General features: G+C 48.7%; 1 protein-coding gene across 1 annotated transcript in view; it reads left to right on the top strand.

Moving 5' to 3' along the window:
• Positions 1-8,491: 8,491 nt before the first annotated feature.
• The window catches only part of LOC147106542 (uncharacterized), a 100,576-nt gene continuing 88,372 nt past the window's right edge, over positions 8,492-20,695 (top strand). Inside the window, exon 1 of the mRNA XM_086007495.1 lies at positions 8,492-20,257. Within this exon, the coding sequence (XP_085863621.1) occupies positions 8,590-20,257 (11,668 nt within the window). The 5' untranslated portion in view covers positions 8,492-8,589. The remainder of the gene's footprint in view (positions 20,258-20,695) is intronic.

Here is a 20,695-nt window from a genome sequence, read left to right as displayed (position 1 = left end):
TGGTCCAACGTCAGGTGGCAGTGCCTGAGTCCTGCGGATAGCCAGGTTGTGTAGCATGCAGCAAACCACCACAAATTGGGAGACCCGGTCCGGCGAATACTGGAGAGCTCCTCCGGAGCGATCAAGGCAGCGGAACCGCTGCTTGAGGACCCCAATAGTTAGCTCGATGATGTTGCGGGTGGTTTGATGGCTCTCGTTGTAGGCCTCTTCAGCAGCGGTCCTGGGCGCGCGGAGCGGGGTCATGAGCCAGGTGCACAAAGGATAGCCTTTGTCCCCGAGTAGCCATCCTCTTGGGGGAGGCTGTGCCTGGAACATGTCATGCACAGTACTCTGCCGCAGGATAAAGGCATCGTGGCTGCTGCCTGGGAAGCTGGCATTGACTGCCATGATGCGCTGCTTGTGGTCACAGACCAGCTGCACATTCAGAGAATGGTAGCCCTTCCTGTTGCGATACTGCTCGCCATGCTCCAGAGGGGCCCGCAAAGCCACATGCGTACAGTCAATGGCGCCCTGCACCAAGGGGAATTCCCCGAGTCTGGAAAATCCCAATGCGCGCTGATGCTGGCTCTCCAGGGCCATGGGGAAGGAGATGAATTGGCTTCTCCTTCTGAACAGTGCTTCTGTCACCTGGCGGATGCAGCGATGCGCGCCGTACTGGGAGATGTTTGCTATGTCCCCAGCAGCGTATTGGAAGGAGCCGGTGGCATAGAAGTTCAATGCCACTGTCACCTTCACTTCCACCGACAGAGACGTCCTGCACCTGAGCTTTGGCCGCAGATCTCGGCGAAGCAGGTGGCAGACCTCTGCAATCACCTCCTTTCGGAATCGGAGCCTTTTAACACATCGCGCGGCACTCATGTTTAGGTAGGAGCGCTGCTGGCGGTATAGCCTGACTGGGTAAGGCCTACGTGGCCGACGCCTGTAGCCCCCTCTGCCTCTAGCCAGGGCTGCCCCTCTCACAATGCGTCTGCGAGCCCTACGGACATGGAGCTGCAGCTCCGCGTTGGCACCCCATGCAACCCCCATCAAATCCTGGCAAACACTCTAATTTCCAAATGGCCACTTGCAGCGCTGTTGCCTGAGTCCAAAAATACCTGGCTCTTGCTGCTTGAAACCAGTTAGCTATCCTCCTTGTTGTGTCTCCAGAAATGCGTTGCACAAGACTGTTTTCTGAAATAATGGATGGCCTTTATACTGGAGAGGACGTTCCCTTTAATTAGCGCCCCCCGGGGCCCGCGCTGGTTGTGTTGCGTTCCTTTTTCCAAACGCTCCGGCCGCCCGCCGCACAATGGGGCGGTCCGACTGAAGTTTGCAATCGGGGCGGCCAAAGGGCGTTGCACGAGGATGTGACGTCATTTTCTGCGCGCGCAGCCGGGCGGGCGCTAAACTTTGCGCCGGCGCTAACGGGCAACTTAATTTGGGGCGGGGCGCAAACTGCGCTGCGCCCGGGCGCTACACGCATAGCGCCCGGAAATCACTTCTCTTAAGGCGCTAACTGCTGGCGCAAGCAACTGAAAATCTAGCCCTATATATCTGTTAATTTAAATCTTTTAATTACCCACAGCTACTTGTGTGATAGTGGAACAATGCGAATGGACCAACTGGATAAGTGTAAGCAAACCGAACTCTGGTCATGGGGAAGGTGATTTTGAAACATATGATAACATTAAGGAGCATGGATATGCAATCTGTGATGTTCCAAGCAAGATTGAGTGTAGAGCCATACATGCACCAGATGTAGACATCGAAGACCTTGAACAAACAGTGCAGTGTAACGTCTCTTTTGGGCTCATATGCAAAAACAAGGAACAACATTACCTTAAAAAATGCTACGACTATGAAATACAGGTGTTGTGTTGTGATATCATATGTCAACCACCTGCAACTACTACCATCACACCTCCAACCAAAACAACAACCACACATTCAACCACATCTCCAACTTCATCCACAACACCACCTTCAACCACAACCACACATTCAACCACAATCCCACCTTCAACCACAATGCCACCTTCAACCACAACCACACCTTCAACCACAACTCAACCATCAACCAAAACTCCACCTTCAAACACAACGCCACCTTCAACCACAACCACACCTTCAACCACAACCAAACCTTCAACCACAACTCCACCTTCAACCACAACTCCACCATCAACCACAACTCAACCATCAACCACAACTCCACCTTCAACCACAACTCCACCTTCAACCACAACTCCACCATCAACCACAACTCAACCATCAACCAAAACTCCACATTCAACCACAACTCCACCTTCAACCACAACCACACCTTCAACCACAACCAAACCTTCAACCACAACTCCACCTTCAACCACAACTCCACCATCAACCACAACTCAACCATCAACCACAACTCCACCTTCAACCACAACTCCACCTTCAACCACAACTCCACCATCAACCACAACTCCACCTTCAACCTCAACCACACATTCAACCACAACTCCACATTCAACCACAACTCCACCTTCAACCACAACCACACCTTCAACCACAACCACACCTTCAACCACAACTCCACATTCAACCACAACTCCACATTCAACCACAAACACACATTCAACCACAACTCCACCATCAACCACAACCACACATTCAACCACAACTCCACCTTCAACCACTTCCACAACCACAACAACTACTATTTGTACAAGTGAAACAATGGAAACTACTGAACTAACAATCCCTGAGGTAACTCCAACCTCCACTCCAAGTATGACAACTCAACTGCCAACTACAATCCCAACTTCAACCACATCCACAACCAACGAAATTGCACCAACAACAACTCCACTTTCAACCACAATGCCACCATCAACCACAACCACACCTTCAACCACAACCACACATTCAACCACAACTCCACCATCAACCTCAACTCCACATTCAACCACAACCACACATTCAACCACAACTCCACCATCAACCATAACTCCACCATCAACCACAACGCCACCTTCAACCACAACCACACCTTCAACCACAACTCCACCTTCAACCACAACCCCACCTTCAACCACAACCCCACCTTCAACCACAACCACACATTCAACCACAACTCCACCATCAACCATAACTCCACCATCAACCACAACGCCACCTTCAACCACAACCACACCTTCAACCGCAACTCCACCTTCAACCACAACTCCACCTTCAACCACAACTCCACCTTCAACCACAACCACACCTTCAACCACAACCACACCTTCAACCACAACTCCACCTTCAACCACAACCACACCTTCAACCACAACTCCACCTTCAACCACAACTCCACCTTCAACCACAACCACACCTTCAACCACAAGCACACCTTCAAACACAACCACACCTTCAACCACAACTCCACCTTCAACCACAACCACACCTTCAACAGCAACTCCACCTTCAACCACAACTCCACCTTCAACCACAATGCCACCTTCAACCACAACCACACCTTCAACCGCAACTCCACCTTCAACCACAACTCCACCTTCAACCACAACTCCACCTTCAACCACAACTCCACCTTCAACCACAACCGCACCTTCAACCACAACTCCACCTTCAACCACAACCACACCTTCAACCACAACCCCACCTTCAACCACAACCGCATCTTCAACCACAACTCCACCTTCAACCACAACCACACCTTCAACCACAACCACACCTTCAACCACAACTCCACCTTCAACCACAACCACACCTTCAACCACAACCCCACATTCAACCACAACCCCACCTTCAACCACAACGCCATCTTCAACCACAACCACACCTTCAACCACAACCCCACTTTCAACCACAAAGCCACATTCAACCACAACTCCACCTTCAACCACAACGCCACCTTCAACCACAACCACACCTTCAACCACAACTCCACCATCAACCACAACGCCACCTTCAACCACAGCCACACATTCAACCACAACTCCACCTTCAACCACAACCACACCTTCAACCACAACCCCACCTTCAACCACAACCGCACCTTCAACCACAACTCCACCTTCAACCACAACCACACCTTCAACCACAACCACACCTTCAACCACAACTCCACCTTCAACCACAACCACACCTTCAACCACAACCCCACATTCAACCACAACCCCACCTTCAACCACAACGCCATCTTCAACCACAACCACACCTTCAACCACAACCCCACTTTCAACCACAAAGCCACATTCAACCACAACTCCACCTTCAACCACAACGCCACCTTCAACCACAACCACACCTTCAACCACAACTCCACCATCAACCACAACGCCACCTTCAACCACAGCCACACATTCAACCACAACTCCACCTTCAACCACAACCCCACCTTCAACCACAACCGCACCTTCAACCACAACTCCACCTTCAACCACAACCACACCTTCAACCACAACCACACCTTCAACCACAACTCCACCTTCAACCACAACCACACCTTCAACCACAACCCCACATTCAACCACAACCCCACCTTCAACCACAACGCCATCTTCAACCACAACCACACCTTCAACCACAACCCCACTTTCAACCACAAAGCCACATTCAACCACAACTCCACCTTCAACCACAACGCCACCTTCAACCACAACCACACCTTCAACCACAACTCCACCATCAACCACAACGCCACCTTCAACCACAGCCACACATTCAACCACAACTCCACCTTCAACCACAACCAAGCCTTCAACCACAACCACACCTTCAACCACAACTCCACATTTAACCACAACGCCACCTTCAACCACAACCACACCTTCAACCAAAACTCCACCTTCAACCATAACCACACCTTCAACCACAACTCCACCATCAACCACAACTCAACCATCAACCACAACTCAACCATCAACCAAAACTCCACATTCAACCACAACCACACATTCAACCACAAGTCCACCATCAACCACAACTCCACCTTCAACCACAACCACACATTCAACCACAACTCCACCATCAACCACAACTCAACCATCAACCAAAACTCCACATTCAACCACAACTCCACCTTCAACCACAACCACACATTCAACCACAAGTCTACCATCAACCACAACTCCACCTTCAACCACAACCACACATTCAACCACAACTCCACATTCAACCACAACTCCACCTTCAACCACAACCACACCTTCAACCACAACTCCACATTCAACCACAACTCCACCTTCAACCACAAGCACACCTTCAACCACAACTCCACCTTCAACCACAAGCACACATTCAACCACAACTCCACATTCAACCATAACTCCACCTTCAACCACAACCACACCTTCAACCACAACTCCACCTTCAACCACTTCCACAACCACAACAACTACTATTTGTACAAGTGAAGCAATGGAAACTACTGAACTAACAATCCCTGAGGTAACTCCAACCTCCACTCCAAGTATGACAACAACTCAACTGCCAGCTACAATCCCAACTTCAACCACATCCACAACCACCGAAATTGCACCAACAACAACTCAACTTTCAACCACAACGCCACCATCAACCTCAACTCCACATTCAACCACAACCACAGCTTCAACCACAACTCCACCTTCAACCACAACGCCACCTTCAACCACAACCACACATTCAACCACAACTCCACCTTCAACCACAACGCCACCTTCAACCACAATCACACATTCAACCACAACTCCACCTTCAACCACAACTCCACCTTCAACCACAACCACACATTCAACCACAACTCCACCTTCAACCACAACTCCACCTTCAACCACATCCACACCTTCAACCACAACTCCACCTTCAACCACAACCCCACCTTCAGCCACACCCACACCTTCAACCACAACCACACATTCAACCACAACCCCACCTTCAACCACAACTCCACCTTCAACCACATCCACACCTTCAACCACAACTCCACCTTCAACCACAACCCCACTTTCAACCACAACGCCATCTTCAACCACAACCCCACCTTCAGCCACACCCACACCTTCAACCACAACTCCACCTTCAACCACAACCACACATTCAACCACAACTCCACCTTCAACCACAACCCCACTTTCAACCACAACTCCACCTTCAACCACAACCACACCTTCAACCACAACCACACATTCAACCACAACCCCACCTTCAACCACAACTCCACCTTCAACCACATCCACACCTTCAACCACAACTCCACCTTCAACCACAACTCCACCTTCAACAACAACCACACCTTCAACCACAACGCCACATTCAACCACAACGCCATCTTCAACCACAACCACACCTTCAACCACAACCACACCTTCAACCACAACCCCACATTCAACCACAACTCCACCTTCAACCACAACCACACCTTCAACCACAACCCCACTTTCAACCACAACGCCACATTCAACCACAACTCCACCTTCAACCACAACCACACCTTCAACCACAACTCCACCTTCAACCACAACCACACATTCAACCACAACCCCACATTCAACCACAACTCCACCTTCAACCACAACCACACCTTCAACCACAACCCCACTTTCAACCACAACGCCACCTTCAACCACAACCACACCTTCAACCACAACCCCACATTCAACCACAACTCCACCTTCAACCACAACCACAGCTTCAACCACAACCCCACTTTCAACCACAACGCCACCTTCAACCACAACCACACATTCAACCACAACCCCACTTTCAACCACAATGCCACCTTCAACCACAACCACACATTCAACCACAATGCCACCTTCAACCACAACCACACATTCAACCACAACTCCACCTTCAACCACAACCACACCTTCAACCACAATGCCACATTCAACCACAACCACTCCTTCAACCACAACCACACCTTCAACCACAACCACACCTTCAACCACAACCAAACCTTCAACCACAACTCCACATTCAACCATATCTCCACCTTCAACCACAACCTCACATTCAACCACAACCACACATTCAACCACAACTCCACCTTCAACCACTTCCACAACCACAACAACTACTATTTGTACAAGTGAAGCAATGGAAACTACTGAACTAACATTCCCTGAGGTAGCTCCAACCTCCAATCCAAGTATGACAACAACTCAACTGCCAACGACAATCCCAACTTCAACCACATCCACAACCACCGAAATCGCACCAACAACAACTCCACTTTCAACCACAACCCCACTTTCAACCACAACTCCGCCTTCAACCACAACCACACCTTCACCCACAACCACACATTCAACCACAACCACACATTCAACCACAACTCCACATTCAACCACAACGCCACCTTCAACCACAACCACACCTTCAACCACAACCACACATTCAACCACAACCCCACTTTCAACCACAACCACACATTCAACCACAACCACACATTCAACCACAACTCCACCTTCAACCACAACCACACATTCAACCACAACCACACATTCAACCACAACCCCACTTTCAACCACAATGCCACCTTCAACCACAACCACACATTCAACCACAACTCCACCTTCAACCACAACCACACCTTCAACCACAACTCCACCATCAACCACAACCACACATTCAACCACAACCCCACTTTCAACCACAACCACACATTCAACCACAACCCCACCTTCAACCACAACCACACATTCAACCACAACCACACATTCAACCACAACCCCACTTTCAACCACAACGCCACCTTCAACCACAACCACACCTTCAACCACAACCACACCTTCAACCACAACCCCACCTTCAACCACAACTCCACATTTAACCACAACTCCACTTTCAACCACAACCACTCCTTCAACCACAACCACACCTTCAACCACAACCACACCTTCAACCACAACCACACCTTCAACCACAACCACACATTCAACCACAACCCCACCTTCAACCACACCCACACCTTCAACCACAACCCCACTTTCAACCACAATGCCACCTTCAACCACAACCACACATTCAACCACAACCACACCTTCAACCACAACCACACCTTCAACCACAACCACACCTTCAACCACAACCACACATTCAACCACAACCCCACCTTCAACCACACCCACACCTTCAACCACAACCCCACTTTCAACCACAATGCCACATTCAACCACAACGCCATCTTCAACCACAACCACACCTTCAACCACAACCCCACTTTCAACCACAACGCCACATTCAACCACAACGCCATCTTCAACCACAACCACACCTTCAACCACAACCCAACTTTCAACCACAACGCCACATTCAACCACAACTCCACCTTCAACCACAACCACACCTTCAACCACAACCCCACATTCAACCACAACTCCACCATCAACCACAAACACACATTCAACCACAACCCCACTTTCAACCACAACGCCACCTTCAACCACAACCACACATTCAACCACAACTCCATCAACCACAAACACACATTCAACCACAACCCCACTTTCAACCACAACGCCACCTTCAACCACAACCACACCTTCAACCACAACCACACATTCAACCACAACCCCACTTTCAACGACAACGCCACCTTCAACCACAACCACACATTCAACCACAACCCCACTTTCAACCACAATGCCACCTTCAACCACAACCACACCTTCAACCACAATGCCACCTTCAACCACAACCACACCTTCAACCACAATGCCACCTTCAACCACAACCACACCTTCAACCACAACCACACCTTCAACCACAACCACACCTTCAACCACAACCCCACCTTCAACCACACCCACACCTTCAACCACAACTCCACCTTCAACCACAACTCCACATTTAACCACAACTCCACTTTCAACCACAACCACTCCTTCAACCACAACCACACCTTCAACCACAACCACACCTTCAACCACAACGCCACATTCAACCACAACGCCATCTTCAAACACAACCACACCTTCAACCACAACCAAACCTTCAACCACATCCAAGCCTTCAACCACAACTCCACATTTAACCACAACTCCACATTCAACCACAACGCCATCTTCAACCACAACCACACCTTCAACCACAACCAAACCTTCAACCACAACCACACATTCAACCACAACTCCACCTTCAACCACAAGCACACCTTCAACCACAACCACACCTTCAACCACAACCCCACATTCAACCACAACTCCACCTTCAACCACAACCACACCTTCAACCACAACCCCACTTTCAACCACAACGCCACATTCAACCACAACTCCACCTTCAACCACAACCACACCTTCAACCACAACTCCACCTTCAACCACAACCACACCTTCAACCACAACCCCACATTCAACCACAACTCCACCTTCAACCACAACCACACCTTCAACCACAACCCCACTTTCAACCACAACGCCACCTTCAACCACAACCACACCTTCAACCACAACTCCACCTTCAACCACAACCACACATTCAACCACAATGCCACCTTCAACCACAACCACACATTCAACCACAACTCCACCTTCAACCACAACCACACCTTCAACCACAACGTCACATTCAACCACAACCACTCCTTCAACCACAACCACACCTTCAACCACAACTACACCTTCAACCACAACCAAACCTTCAACCACAACTCCACATTCAACCACATCTCCACCTTCAACCACAACCTCACATTCAACCACAGCCACACATTCAACCACAACTCCACATTCAACCACAACGCCACCTTCAACCACAACCACACATTCAACCACAACCACACATTCAACCACAACCCCACTTTCAACCACAACCACACATTCAACCACAACTCCACCATCAACCACAACCACACATTCAACCTCAACCCCACTTTCAACCACAACCACACATTCAACCACAACCCTACCTTCAACCACAACCACACATTCAACCACAACTCCACCTTCAACCACAACCACACATTCAACCACAACCCCACTTTCAACCACAACCAAACATTCAACCACAACTCCACCATCAACCACAAACACACATTCAACCACAACCACACATTCAACCACAACCCCACCTTCAACCACAACCACACATTCAACCACAACCACACATTCAACCACAACCCCACTTTCAACCACAACGCCACCTTCAACCACAACCACACCTTCAACCACAACCACACCTTCAACCACAGCCACACATTCAACCACAACCCCACTTTCAACCACAATGCCACCTTCAACCACAACCACACATTCAACCACAACCACACCTTCAACCACAACCACACCTTCAACCACAACCACACATTCAACCACAACCCCACCTTCAACCACACCCACACCTTCAACCACAACCCCACTTTCAACCACAACGCCACATTCAACCGCAACGCCATCTTCAACCACAACCACACCTTCAACCACAACCCCACTTTCAACCACAACGCCACATTTAACCACAACGCCATCTTCAACCACAACCACACCTTCAACCACTACCCCACTTTCAACCACAACGCCACATTCAACCACAACTCCACCTTCAACCACAACCACACCTTCAACCACAACCCCACATTCAACCACAACTCCACCATCAACCACAAACACACATTCAACCACAACCCCACTTTCAACCACAACGCCACATTCAAACACAACCACACCTTCAACCACAACTCCACCTTCAACCACAACCACACCTTCAACCACAACCACACATTCAACCACAACTCCAACTTCAACCACAACCACACCTTCAACCACACCCACACATTCAACCACAACCCCACTTTCAACCACAACGCCACCTTCAACCACAACCACACATTCAACCACAACCCCACTTTCAACCACAATGCCACCTTCAACCACAACCACACATTCAACCACAACTCCAGCTTCAACCACAACCACACCTTCAACCACAATGCCACCTTCAACCACAGCCACACATTCAACCACAACCCCACTTTCAACCACAATGCCACCTTCAACCACAACCACACATTCAACCACAACTCCAGCTTCAACCACAACCACACCTTCAACCACAACCACACCTTCAACCACACCTTCAACCACAACCCCACCTTCAACCACACCCACACCTTCAACCACAACTCCACATTTAACCACAACTCCACTTTCAACCACAACCACTCCTTCAACCACAACCACACCTTCAACCACAACCACACCTTCAACCACAACGCCACATTCAACCACAACGCCATCTTCAACCACAACCACACCTTCAACCACAACCAAACCTTCAACCACAACCAAGCCTTCAACCACAACTCCACATTTAACCACAACTCCACATTCAACCACAACGCCATCTTCAACCACAACCACACCTTCAACCACAACCAAACCTTCAACCACACCTTCAACCACAACCACACCTTCAACCACAATTCCACATTTAACCACAACTCCAGCTTCAACCACAACCACACCTTCAACCACAACCAAACCTTCAACCACAACCACACCTTCATCCACAACTCCACATTTAACCACAACTCCACTTTCAACCACAACGCCACCTTCAACCACAACCACATATTCAACCAAAACTCCACCATCAACCACAACCACATCTTCAACCACAACTCCACATTCAACCACATCTCCACCTTCAACCACAACCTCACATTCAACCACAACCACACCTTCAACCACAACGCCACCTTCAACCACAACTCCACATTTAACCACAACTCCACTTTCAACCACAAAGCCACCTTCAACCACAACCACATATTCAACCAAAACTCCACCATCAACCACAACCACACCTTCAACCACAATGCCACCTTCAACCACAACCACACCTTCAACCACAACCACACCTTCAACCACAACCACACCTTCAACCACAACCAAACCTTCAACCACAACCACACCTTCATCCACAACTCCACATTTAACCACAACTCCACTTTCAACCACAACGCCACCTTCAACCACAACCACATATTCAACCAAAACTCCACCATCAACCACAACCACACCTTCAACCACAACCACACCTTCAACCACAACCACACCTTCAACCACAACGCCACATTCAACCACAACGCCATCTTCAACCACAACCACACCTTCAACCACAACCAAACCTTCAACCACAACCAAGCCTTCAACCACAACTCCACATTTAACCACAACTCCACATTCAACCACAACGCCATCTTCAACCACAACCACACCTTCAACCACAACCAAGCCTTCAACCACAACCACACGTTCAACCACAACTCCACCTTCAACCACAAGCACACCTTCAACCACAACCACACCTTCAACCACAACCCCACATTCAACCACAACTCCACCTTCAACTACAACCACACCTTCAACCACAACCCCACTTTCAACCACAACGCCACATTCAACCACAACGCCACCTTCAACCACAACCACACCTTCAACCACAACTCCACCTTCAACCACAACCACACCTTCAACCACAACCCCACATTCAACCACAACTCCACCTTCAACCACAGCCACCCCTTCAACCACAACCCCACTTTCAACCACAACCCCACATTCAACCACAACTCCACCTTCAACCACAACCACACATTCAACCACAACTCCACCTTCAACCACAACCACACCTTCAACCACAATGCCACATTCAACCACAACCACTCCTTCAACCACAACCACACCTTCAACCACAACCACACCTTCAACCACAACCACACATTCAACCACAACTCCACATTCAACCACAACGCCACCTTCAACCACAACCACACATTCAACCACAACCACACATTCAACCACAACCCCACTTTCAACCACAACCACACATTCAACCACAACTCCACCATCAACCACAACCACACATTCAACCTCAACCCCACTTTCAACCACAACCACACATTCAACCACAACCCCACCTTCAACCACAACCACACCTTCAACCACAACCACACCTTCAACCAAAACGCCACATTCAACCACAACGCCATCTTCAACCACAACCACACCTTCAACCACAACCAAACCATCAACCACAACCAAGCCTTCAACCACAACTCCACATTTAACCACAACTCCACATTCAACCACAACGCCATCTTCAACCACAACCACACCTTCAACCACAACCAAACCTTCAACCACAACCACACGTTCAACCACAACTCCACCTTCAACCACAAGCACACCTTCAACCACAACCACACCTTCAACCACAACCCCACATTCAACCACAACTCCACCTTCAACCACAACCACACCTTCAACCACAACCCCACTTTCAACCACAACTCCACCTTCAACCACAACCACACATTCAACCACAACTCCACCTTCAACCACAACCCCACTTTCAACCACAACTCCACCTTCAACCACAACCACACATTCAACCACAACCCCACATTCAACCACAACTCCACCTTCAACCACAACCACACCTTCAACCACAACCCCACATTCAACCACAACTCCACCTTCAACCACAACCACACCTTCAACCACAACCCCACATTCAACCACAACTCCACCTTCAACCACAACCACACATTCAACCACAACTCCACCTTCAACCACAACCACACCTTCAACCACAACTCCACCTTCAACCACAACCACAACTTCAACCACAACCCCACATTCAACCACAACTCCACCTTCAACCACAACCACACCTTCAACCACAACCCCACTTTCAACCACAACGCCACCTTCAACCACAACCACACCTTCAACCACAACTCCACCTTCAACCACAGCCACACATTCAACCACAACCCCACTTTCAACCACAATGCCACCTTCAACCACAACCACACATTCAACCACAACTCCACCTTCAACCACAACCACACCTTCAACCACAACGCCACATTCAACCACAACCACTCCTTCAACCACAACCACACCTTCAACCACAACCACACCTTCAACCACAACCAAACCTTCAACCACAACTCCACATTCAACCACAATGCCACCTTCAACCACAACCACACATTCAACCACAACCACACATTCAACCACAACTCCACATTCAACCACAATGCCACCTTCAACCACAACCACACATTCAACCACAACCACACATTCAACCACAACCCCACTTTCAACCACAACCACACATTCAACCACAACTCCACCATCAACCACAACCACACATTCAACCTCAACCCCACTTTCAACCACAACCACACATTCAACCACAACCCCACCTTCAACCACAACCACACATTCAACCACAACCACACATTCAACCACAACCTCACTTTCAACCACAATGCCACCTTCAACCACAACCACACATTCAACCACAACTCCAGCTTCAACCACAACCACACCTTCAACCACAACTCCACCATCAACCACAACCACACATTCAACCACAACCCCACTTTCAACCACAACCACACATTCAACCATAACTCCACCATCAACCACAAACACACATTCAACCACAACCACACATTCAACCACAACCCCAGCTTCAACCACAACCACATATTCAACCACAACCACACATTCAACCACAACCCCACTTTCAACCACAACGCCACCTTCAACCACAACCACACCTTCAACCACAACCACACCTTCAACCACAGCCACACATTCAACCACAACCCCACTTTCAACCACAATGCCACCTTCAACCAGAACCACACATTCAACCACAACCACACCTTCAACCACAACCACACCTTCAACCACAACCACACATTCAACCACAACGCCATCTTCAACCACAACCACACCTTCAACCACAACCCCACTTTCAACCACAACGCCACATTTAACCACAACGCCATCTTCAACCACAACCACACCTTCAACCACAACCCCACTTTCAACCACAACGCCACGTTCAACCACAACTCCACCTTCAACCACAACCATACCTTCAACCACAACCCCACATTCAACCACAACTCCACCATCAACCACAAACACACATTCAACAACAACCCCACTTTCAACCACAACGCCACATTCAAACACAACCACACATTCAACCATAACTCCACCTTCAACCACAACCACACCTTCAACCACAACCACACATTCAACCACAACTCCACCTTCAACCACAACCACACCTTCAACCACAACTCCACATTCAACCACAACCCCACTTTCAACCACAACGCCACCTTCAACCACAACCACACATTCAACCACAACCCCACTTTCAACCACAATGCCACCTTCAACCACAACCACACTTTCAACCACAACTCCACCTTCAACCACAACCACACCTTCAACCACAACCACACCTTCAACCACATCCGCACCTTCAACCACAACCCCACCTTCAACCACAACCACACCTTCATCCACAACCAAACATTCAACCACAACCACACCTTCAACCACAACCACACCTTCAACCACAACCCCACCTTCAACCACAACCACACCTTCAACCACAACCCCACCTTCAACCACAAGCACACCTTCAACCACAACCACACTTTCAACCACAACTCCACTTTCAACCACAACGCCACCTTCAACCACAACCACACCTTCAAGCACAACCACACATTCAACCACAACTCCACATTCAACCACAACCAGACCTTCAACCACAACCCCACCTTCAACCACAACCACACATTCAACCACAACTCCACATTCAACCACAACTCCACCTTCAACCACAACCACACATTCAACCACAACTCCACATTCAACCACAACTCCACCTTCAACCACAACCACACCTTCAACCACAATCACACCTTCAACCACAACCACATCTTCAACCACAACTCCACATTCAACCACAACTCCACCTTCAACCACAACCACACATTCAACCACAACTCCACATTCAACCACAACTCCACCTTCAACCACAACCACACCTTCAACCGCAACCACACCTTCAACCACAACCACATCTTCAACCACAACGCCACATTCAACCACAACCCCACCTTCAACCACAACCCCACTTTCAACCACAACCACACCTTCTACCACAACCACACTTTCAACCACAACTCCACCTTCAACCACAATCACACCTTCAACCACAACCACACCTTCAAGCACAACCGCACCTTCAACCACAACCAACCATTCAACCACAACCACACTTTCAACCACAACGCCACCTTCAACCACAACCACACATTCAACCACAACCCCACTTTCAACCACAACGCCACATTCAACCACAACCCCACCTTCAACCACAACCACACATTCAACCACAACCACACTTTCAACCACAACGCCACCTTCAACCACAACCACACATTCAACCACAACCCCACTTTCAACCACAACGCCACATTCAACCACAACCCCACCTTCAACCACAACGCCACATTCAACCACAACCCCACCTTCAACCACAACCCCACTTTCAACCACAACCACACCTTCTACCACAACCACACATTCAACCACAACTCCACCATCAACCACAACCCCACCTTCAACCACAACCCCACTTTCAACCACAACTCCACCATCAACCACAACCCCACCTTCAACCACAACTCCACATTCAACCACAACTCCACCTTCAACCACAACCACACCTTCAACCGCAACCACACCTTCAACCACAACCACAACCACACCTTCAACCACAACCACATCTTCAACCACAACCACACCTTCAACCACAACCACACCTTCAACCACAACCACACCTTCAACCACAACCAAACCTTCAACCACAACCACACCTTCAACCACAACCAAACCATCAACCACAAGTCCACCATCAACCACAACCCCACTTTCAACCACAAGTCCACCTTCAACCACAACTCCACCGTCAACCACAACCACACATTCAACCACAACCCCACCTTCAACCACAACCACACATTCAACCACAACCACACTTTCAACCACAACTCCACCTTCAACCACAACCACACCTTCAACCACAACCAAACATTCAACCACAACCACACCTTCAACCACAACCACACCTTCAACCACAACCACACCTTCAACCACAACCCCACCTTCAACCACAACCACACCTTCAACCACAACCACACTTTCAACCACAACTCCACTTTCAACCACAACGCCACCTTCAACCACAACCACACCTTCAACCGCAACCACACATTCAACCACAACCAAACCTTCAACCACAACCCCACCTTCAACCACAACCACACATTCAACCACAACTCCACATTCAACCACAACTCCACCTTCAACCACAACCACAACCACACATTCAACCACAACTCCACATTCAACCACAACTCCACCTTCAACCACAACCACACCTTCAACCACAACGACACCTTCAACCGCAACCCCACCTTCAACCACAACGCCACCTTCAACCACAACCACTCCTTCAACCGCAACCACACCTTCAACCACAACCACACCTTCAACCACAACCACATCTTCAACCACAACCACACCTTCAACCACAACCACACCTTCAACCACAACCAAACCTTCAACCACAACCACACCTTCAACCACAACCAAACCTTCAACCACAACCCCACCTTCAACCGCAACCACACCTTCAACCACAACCACACCTTCAACCACAACCACACCTTCAACCACAACCAAACCTTCAACCACAACCCCACCTTCAACCACAACCACACCTTCAACCACAACTCCACCATCAACCACAACCCCACTTTCAACCACAAGTCCACCTTCAACCACAACTCCACCATCAACCACAACCACACATTCAACCACAACCCCACCTTCAACCACAACCACACATTCAACCACAACCACACTTTCAACCACAACTCCACCTTCAACCACAACCACACCTTCACCCACAACCAAACATTCAACCACAACCCCACTTTCAACCACAACCACACATTCAACCACAACCACACTTTCAACCACAACTCCACCTTCAACCACAACCACACCTTCAACCACAACCACACATTCAACCACAACCGCACCTTCAACCACAACCAATCATTCAACCACAACCACACTTTCAACCACAACGCCACCTTCAACCACAACCACACATTCAACCACAACCCCACTTTCAACCACAACGCCACATTCAACCACAACCCCACCTTCAACCACAACCCCACTTTCTACCACAACCACACATTCAACCACAACTCCACCTTCAACCACAACCCCACTTTCAACCACAACTCCACCATCAACCACAACCCCACCTTCAACCACAACCCCACATTCAACCACAACTCCACCTTCAACCACTTCCACAACCATAACAACTACTATTTGTACAAGTGAAGCAATGGAAACTACTGAACTAACAATCCCTGAGGTAACTCCAACTTCCACTCCAAGTATGACAACAACTCAACTGCCAACTACAATCCCAACTTCAACCACATCCACAACCACCGAAATCACACCAACAACTCCACTTTCAACCACAACGCCACCTTCAACCACAACCACACCTTCAACCACAACTCCACCTTCAACCACAACCACACCTTCAACCACAACCACACCTTCAACCACAACCACACATTCAACCACAACCCCACCTTCAACCACAACCACACATTCAACCACAACTCCACCTTCAACCACTACCACACCTTCAACCACAATTCCACCTTCAACCACAACTCCACCTTCAACCACAACCACACATTCAACCACAATGCCACCATCAGCCACAACCACACATTCAACCACAACCCTACTTTCAACCACAATGCCACCTTCAACCAGAACTCCACATTCAACTACAACTCCACCTTCAACCACAATTCCACCTTCAACCACAACTCCACATTCAACCACAACTCCACCTTCAACCACAATTCCACCTTCAACCACAACTCCACCTTCAACCACAACCACACATTCAACCACAACCCCACTTTCAAACACAACGCCACCTTCAACCACAACCACACATTCAACCACAACCCCACCTTCAACCACAACTCCACCATCAACCACAACCACACATTCAACCACAACTCCACCTTCAACCACAACCACACATTCAACCACAACTCCACCTTCAACCACAACAACACCTTCAACCACAACCACACATTCAACCACAACCCCACTTTCAACCATAACGCCACCTTCAACCACAACCACACGTTCCACCACAACCAAACCATCAACCACAACTCCACCATCAACCACAACCCCACCTTCAACCACAACTCCACCTTCAACCACAACTCCACCATCAACCACAACCACACATTCAACCACAACCACACCTTCAACCACAACCACACCTTCAACCACAACCAAACCATCAACCACAACTCCACCATCAACCACAACCCCACTTTCAACCACAACTCCACCATCAACCACAACCCCACTTTCAACCACAACGCCACCTTCAACCACAACCACACATTCAACCACAACTCCACCATCAACCACACCTTCAACCACAACCCCACCTTCAACCACAACACCACCATCAACCACAACCACACCTTCAACCACAACCACACCTTCAACCACAACTCCACATTCAACCACAACTCCACCTTCAACCACAACCAAACCTTCAACCACAACCACACATTCAACCACAACCACACATTCAACCACAACCCCACTTTCAACCACAATGCCACCTTCAACCACAACCACACATTCAACCACAACCCCACCTTCAACCACAACCACACCTTCAACCACAACTCCACCATCAACCACAACCACACATTCAACCACAACTCCACCTTCAACCACAACCACACTCTCAACCACAACCACACATTCAACCACAACTCCACCATCAACCACAACTCCACCTTCAACCACAAGCACAACCACAGAAGTCCCACCAACCACAACCCCACCTTCAACCACAGGAATCCCAGCAACAACAGCCACAACTCCACATTCCCCCACAACTACAACCCAACATCCATCTCCAACTACAGCAACACCACCCACAACCATAACCACAACTACGCCTTCAACTGTGACCACAACCCCACCTTCAAGTACACCTACCATCACAACCACAACAGTATCTACAAATACCACACCTGTGGCATTACCTACTGCCCACACTAGCACTTTGAAATCATCTACTCCTACTTCTACTCCTGAGATTATCACCGGAAATCAGTCTTCCATCACTGCCACCAAATGGACTTCAACTACTGCAGGCACTGTTTCGGTAATAGGATCTGCATCGACAAGTGCTATATCTGCAACTACGATCAAGATGCCTTCAACGTTTTCTCAACCAACACCGACTGCTTTCACAATTTCTCCGACCACAAGCTATTCATCTTCTACCACAGAATGTTTCTGCATTGTGAATGGAACAGTGTATTCCCCAGGTCATCTATTTTTGTTTGTTGTTCACACAGACTATTAGTGTGTTGTATGGGTGAATCCAGTTGTTTCAGAAATTATTCCATCAGTTTTGCCTCTGCTAGCTTTAGAAAGAAGCTGGATTTACTAATTTATTTTATCATTGGTGTAGATAGTTATTTATTGATACAGATATTTTTAATTAACAAGACTGATTTAACAAATTGCTTGGGGAAATTGTTAAACGTGAATGGTGTAACAAACAATTTAAACGTCAATAGTATTGTGAATAGTTTAAGATGGATGGTGTTGCAAATAGCTTAATGTGAATCGCATAACAACAAATTTGACATGAGTGGTGTTTCAAGTGGTAAAGTATAAATGATTTCAGAAATTTGTTAGGACAACTTGGAAAGAGAGAGAGAGCAGGAGAGAAAAACAGAAAAGAGTCAAACAGAAAAAAA

This window comes from Somniosus microcephalus, chromosome 15, assembly GCF_052327205.1.
Source record: "Somniosus microcephalus isolate GS21.2 chromosome 15, FLI_Smic_1.0, whole genome shotgun sequence".
Taxonomy (NCBI): domain Eukaryota; kingdom Metazoa; phylum Chordata; class Chondrichthyes; order Squaliformes; family Somniosidae; genus Somniosus; species Somniosus microcephalus.
Note: the sequence above shows the minus strand (reverse complement) of the source record. Positions and strands in the feature narration are given on the sequence as shown.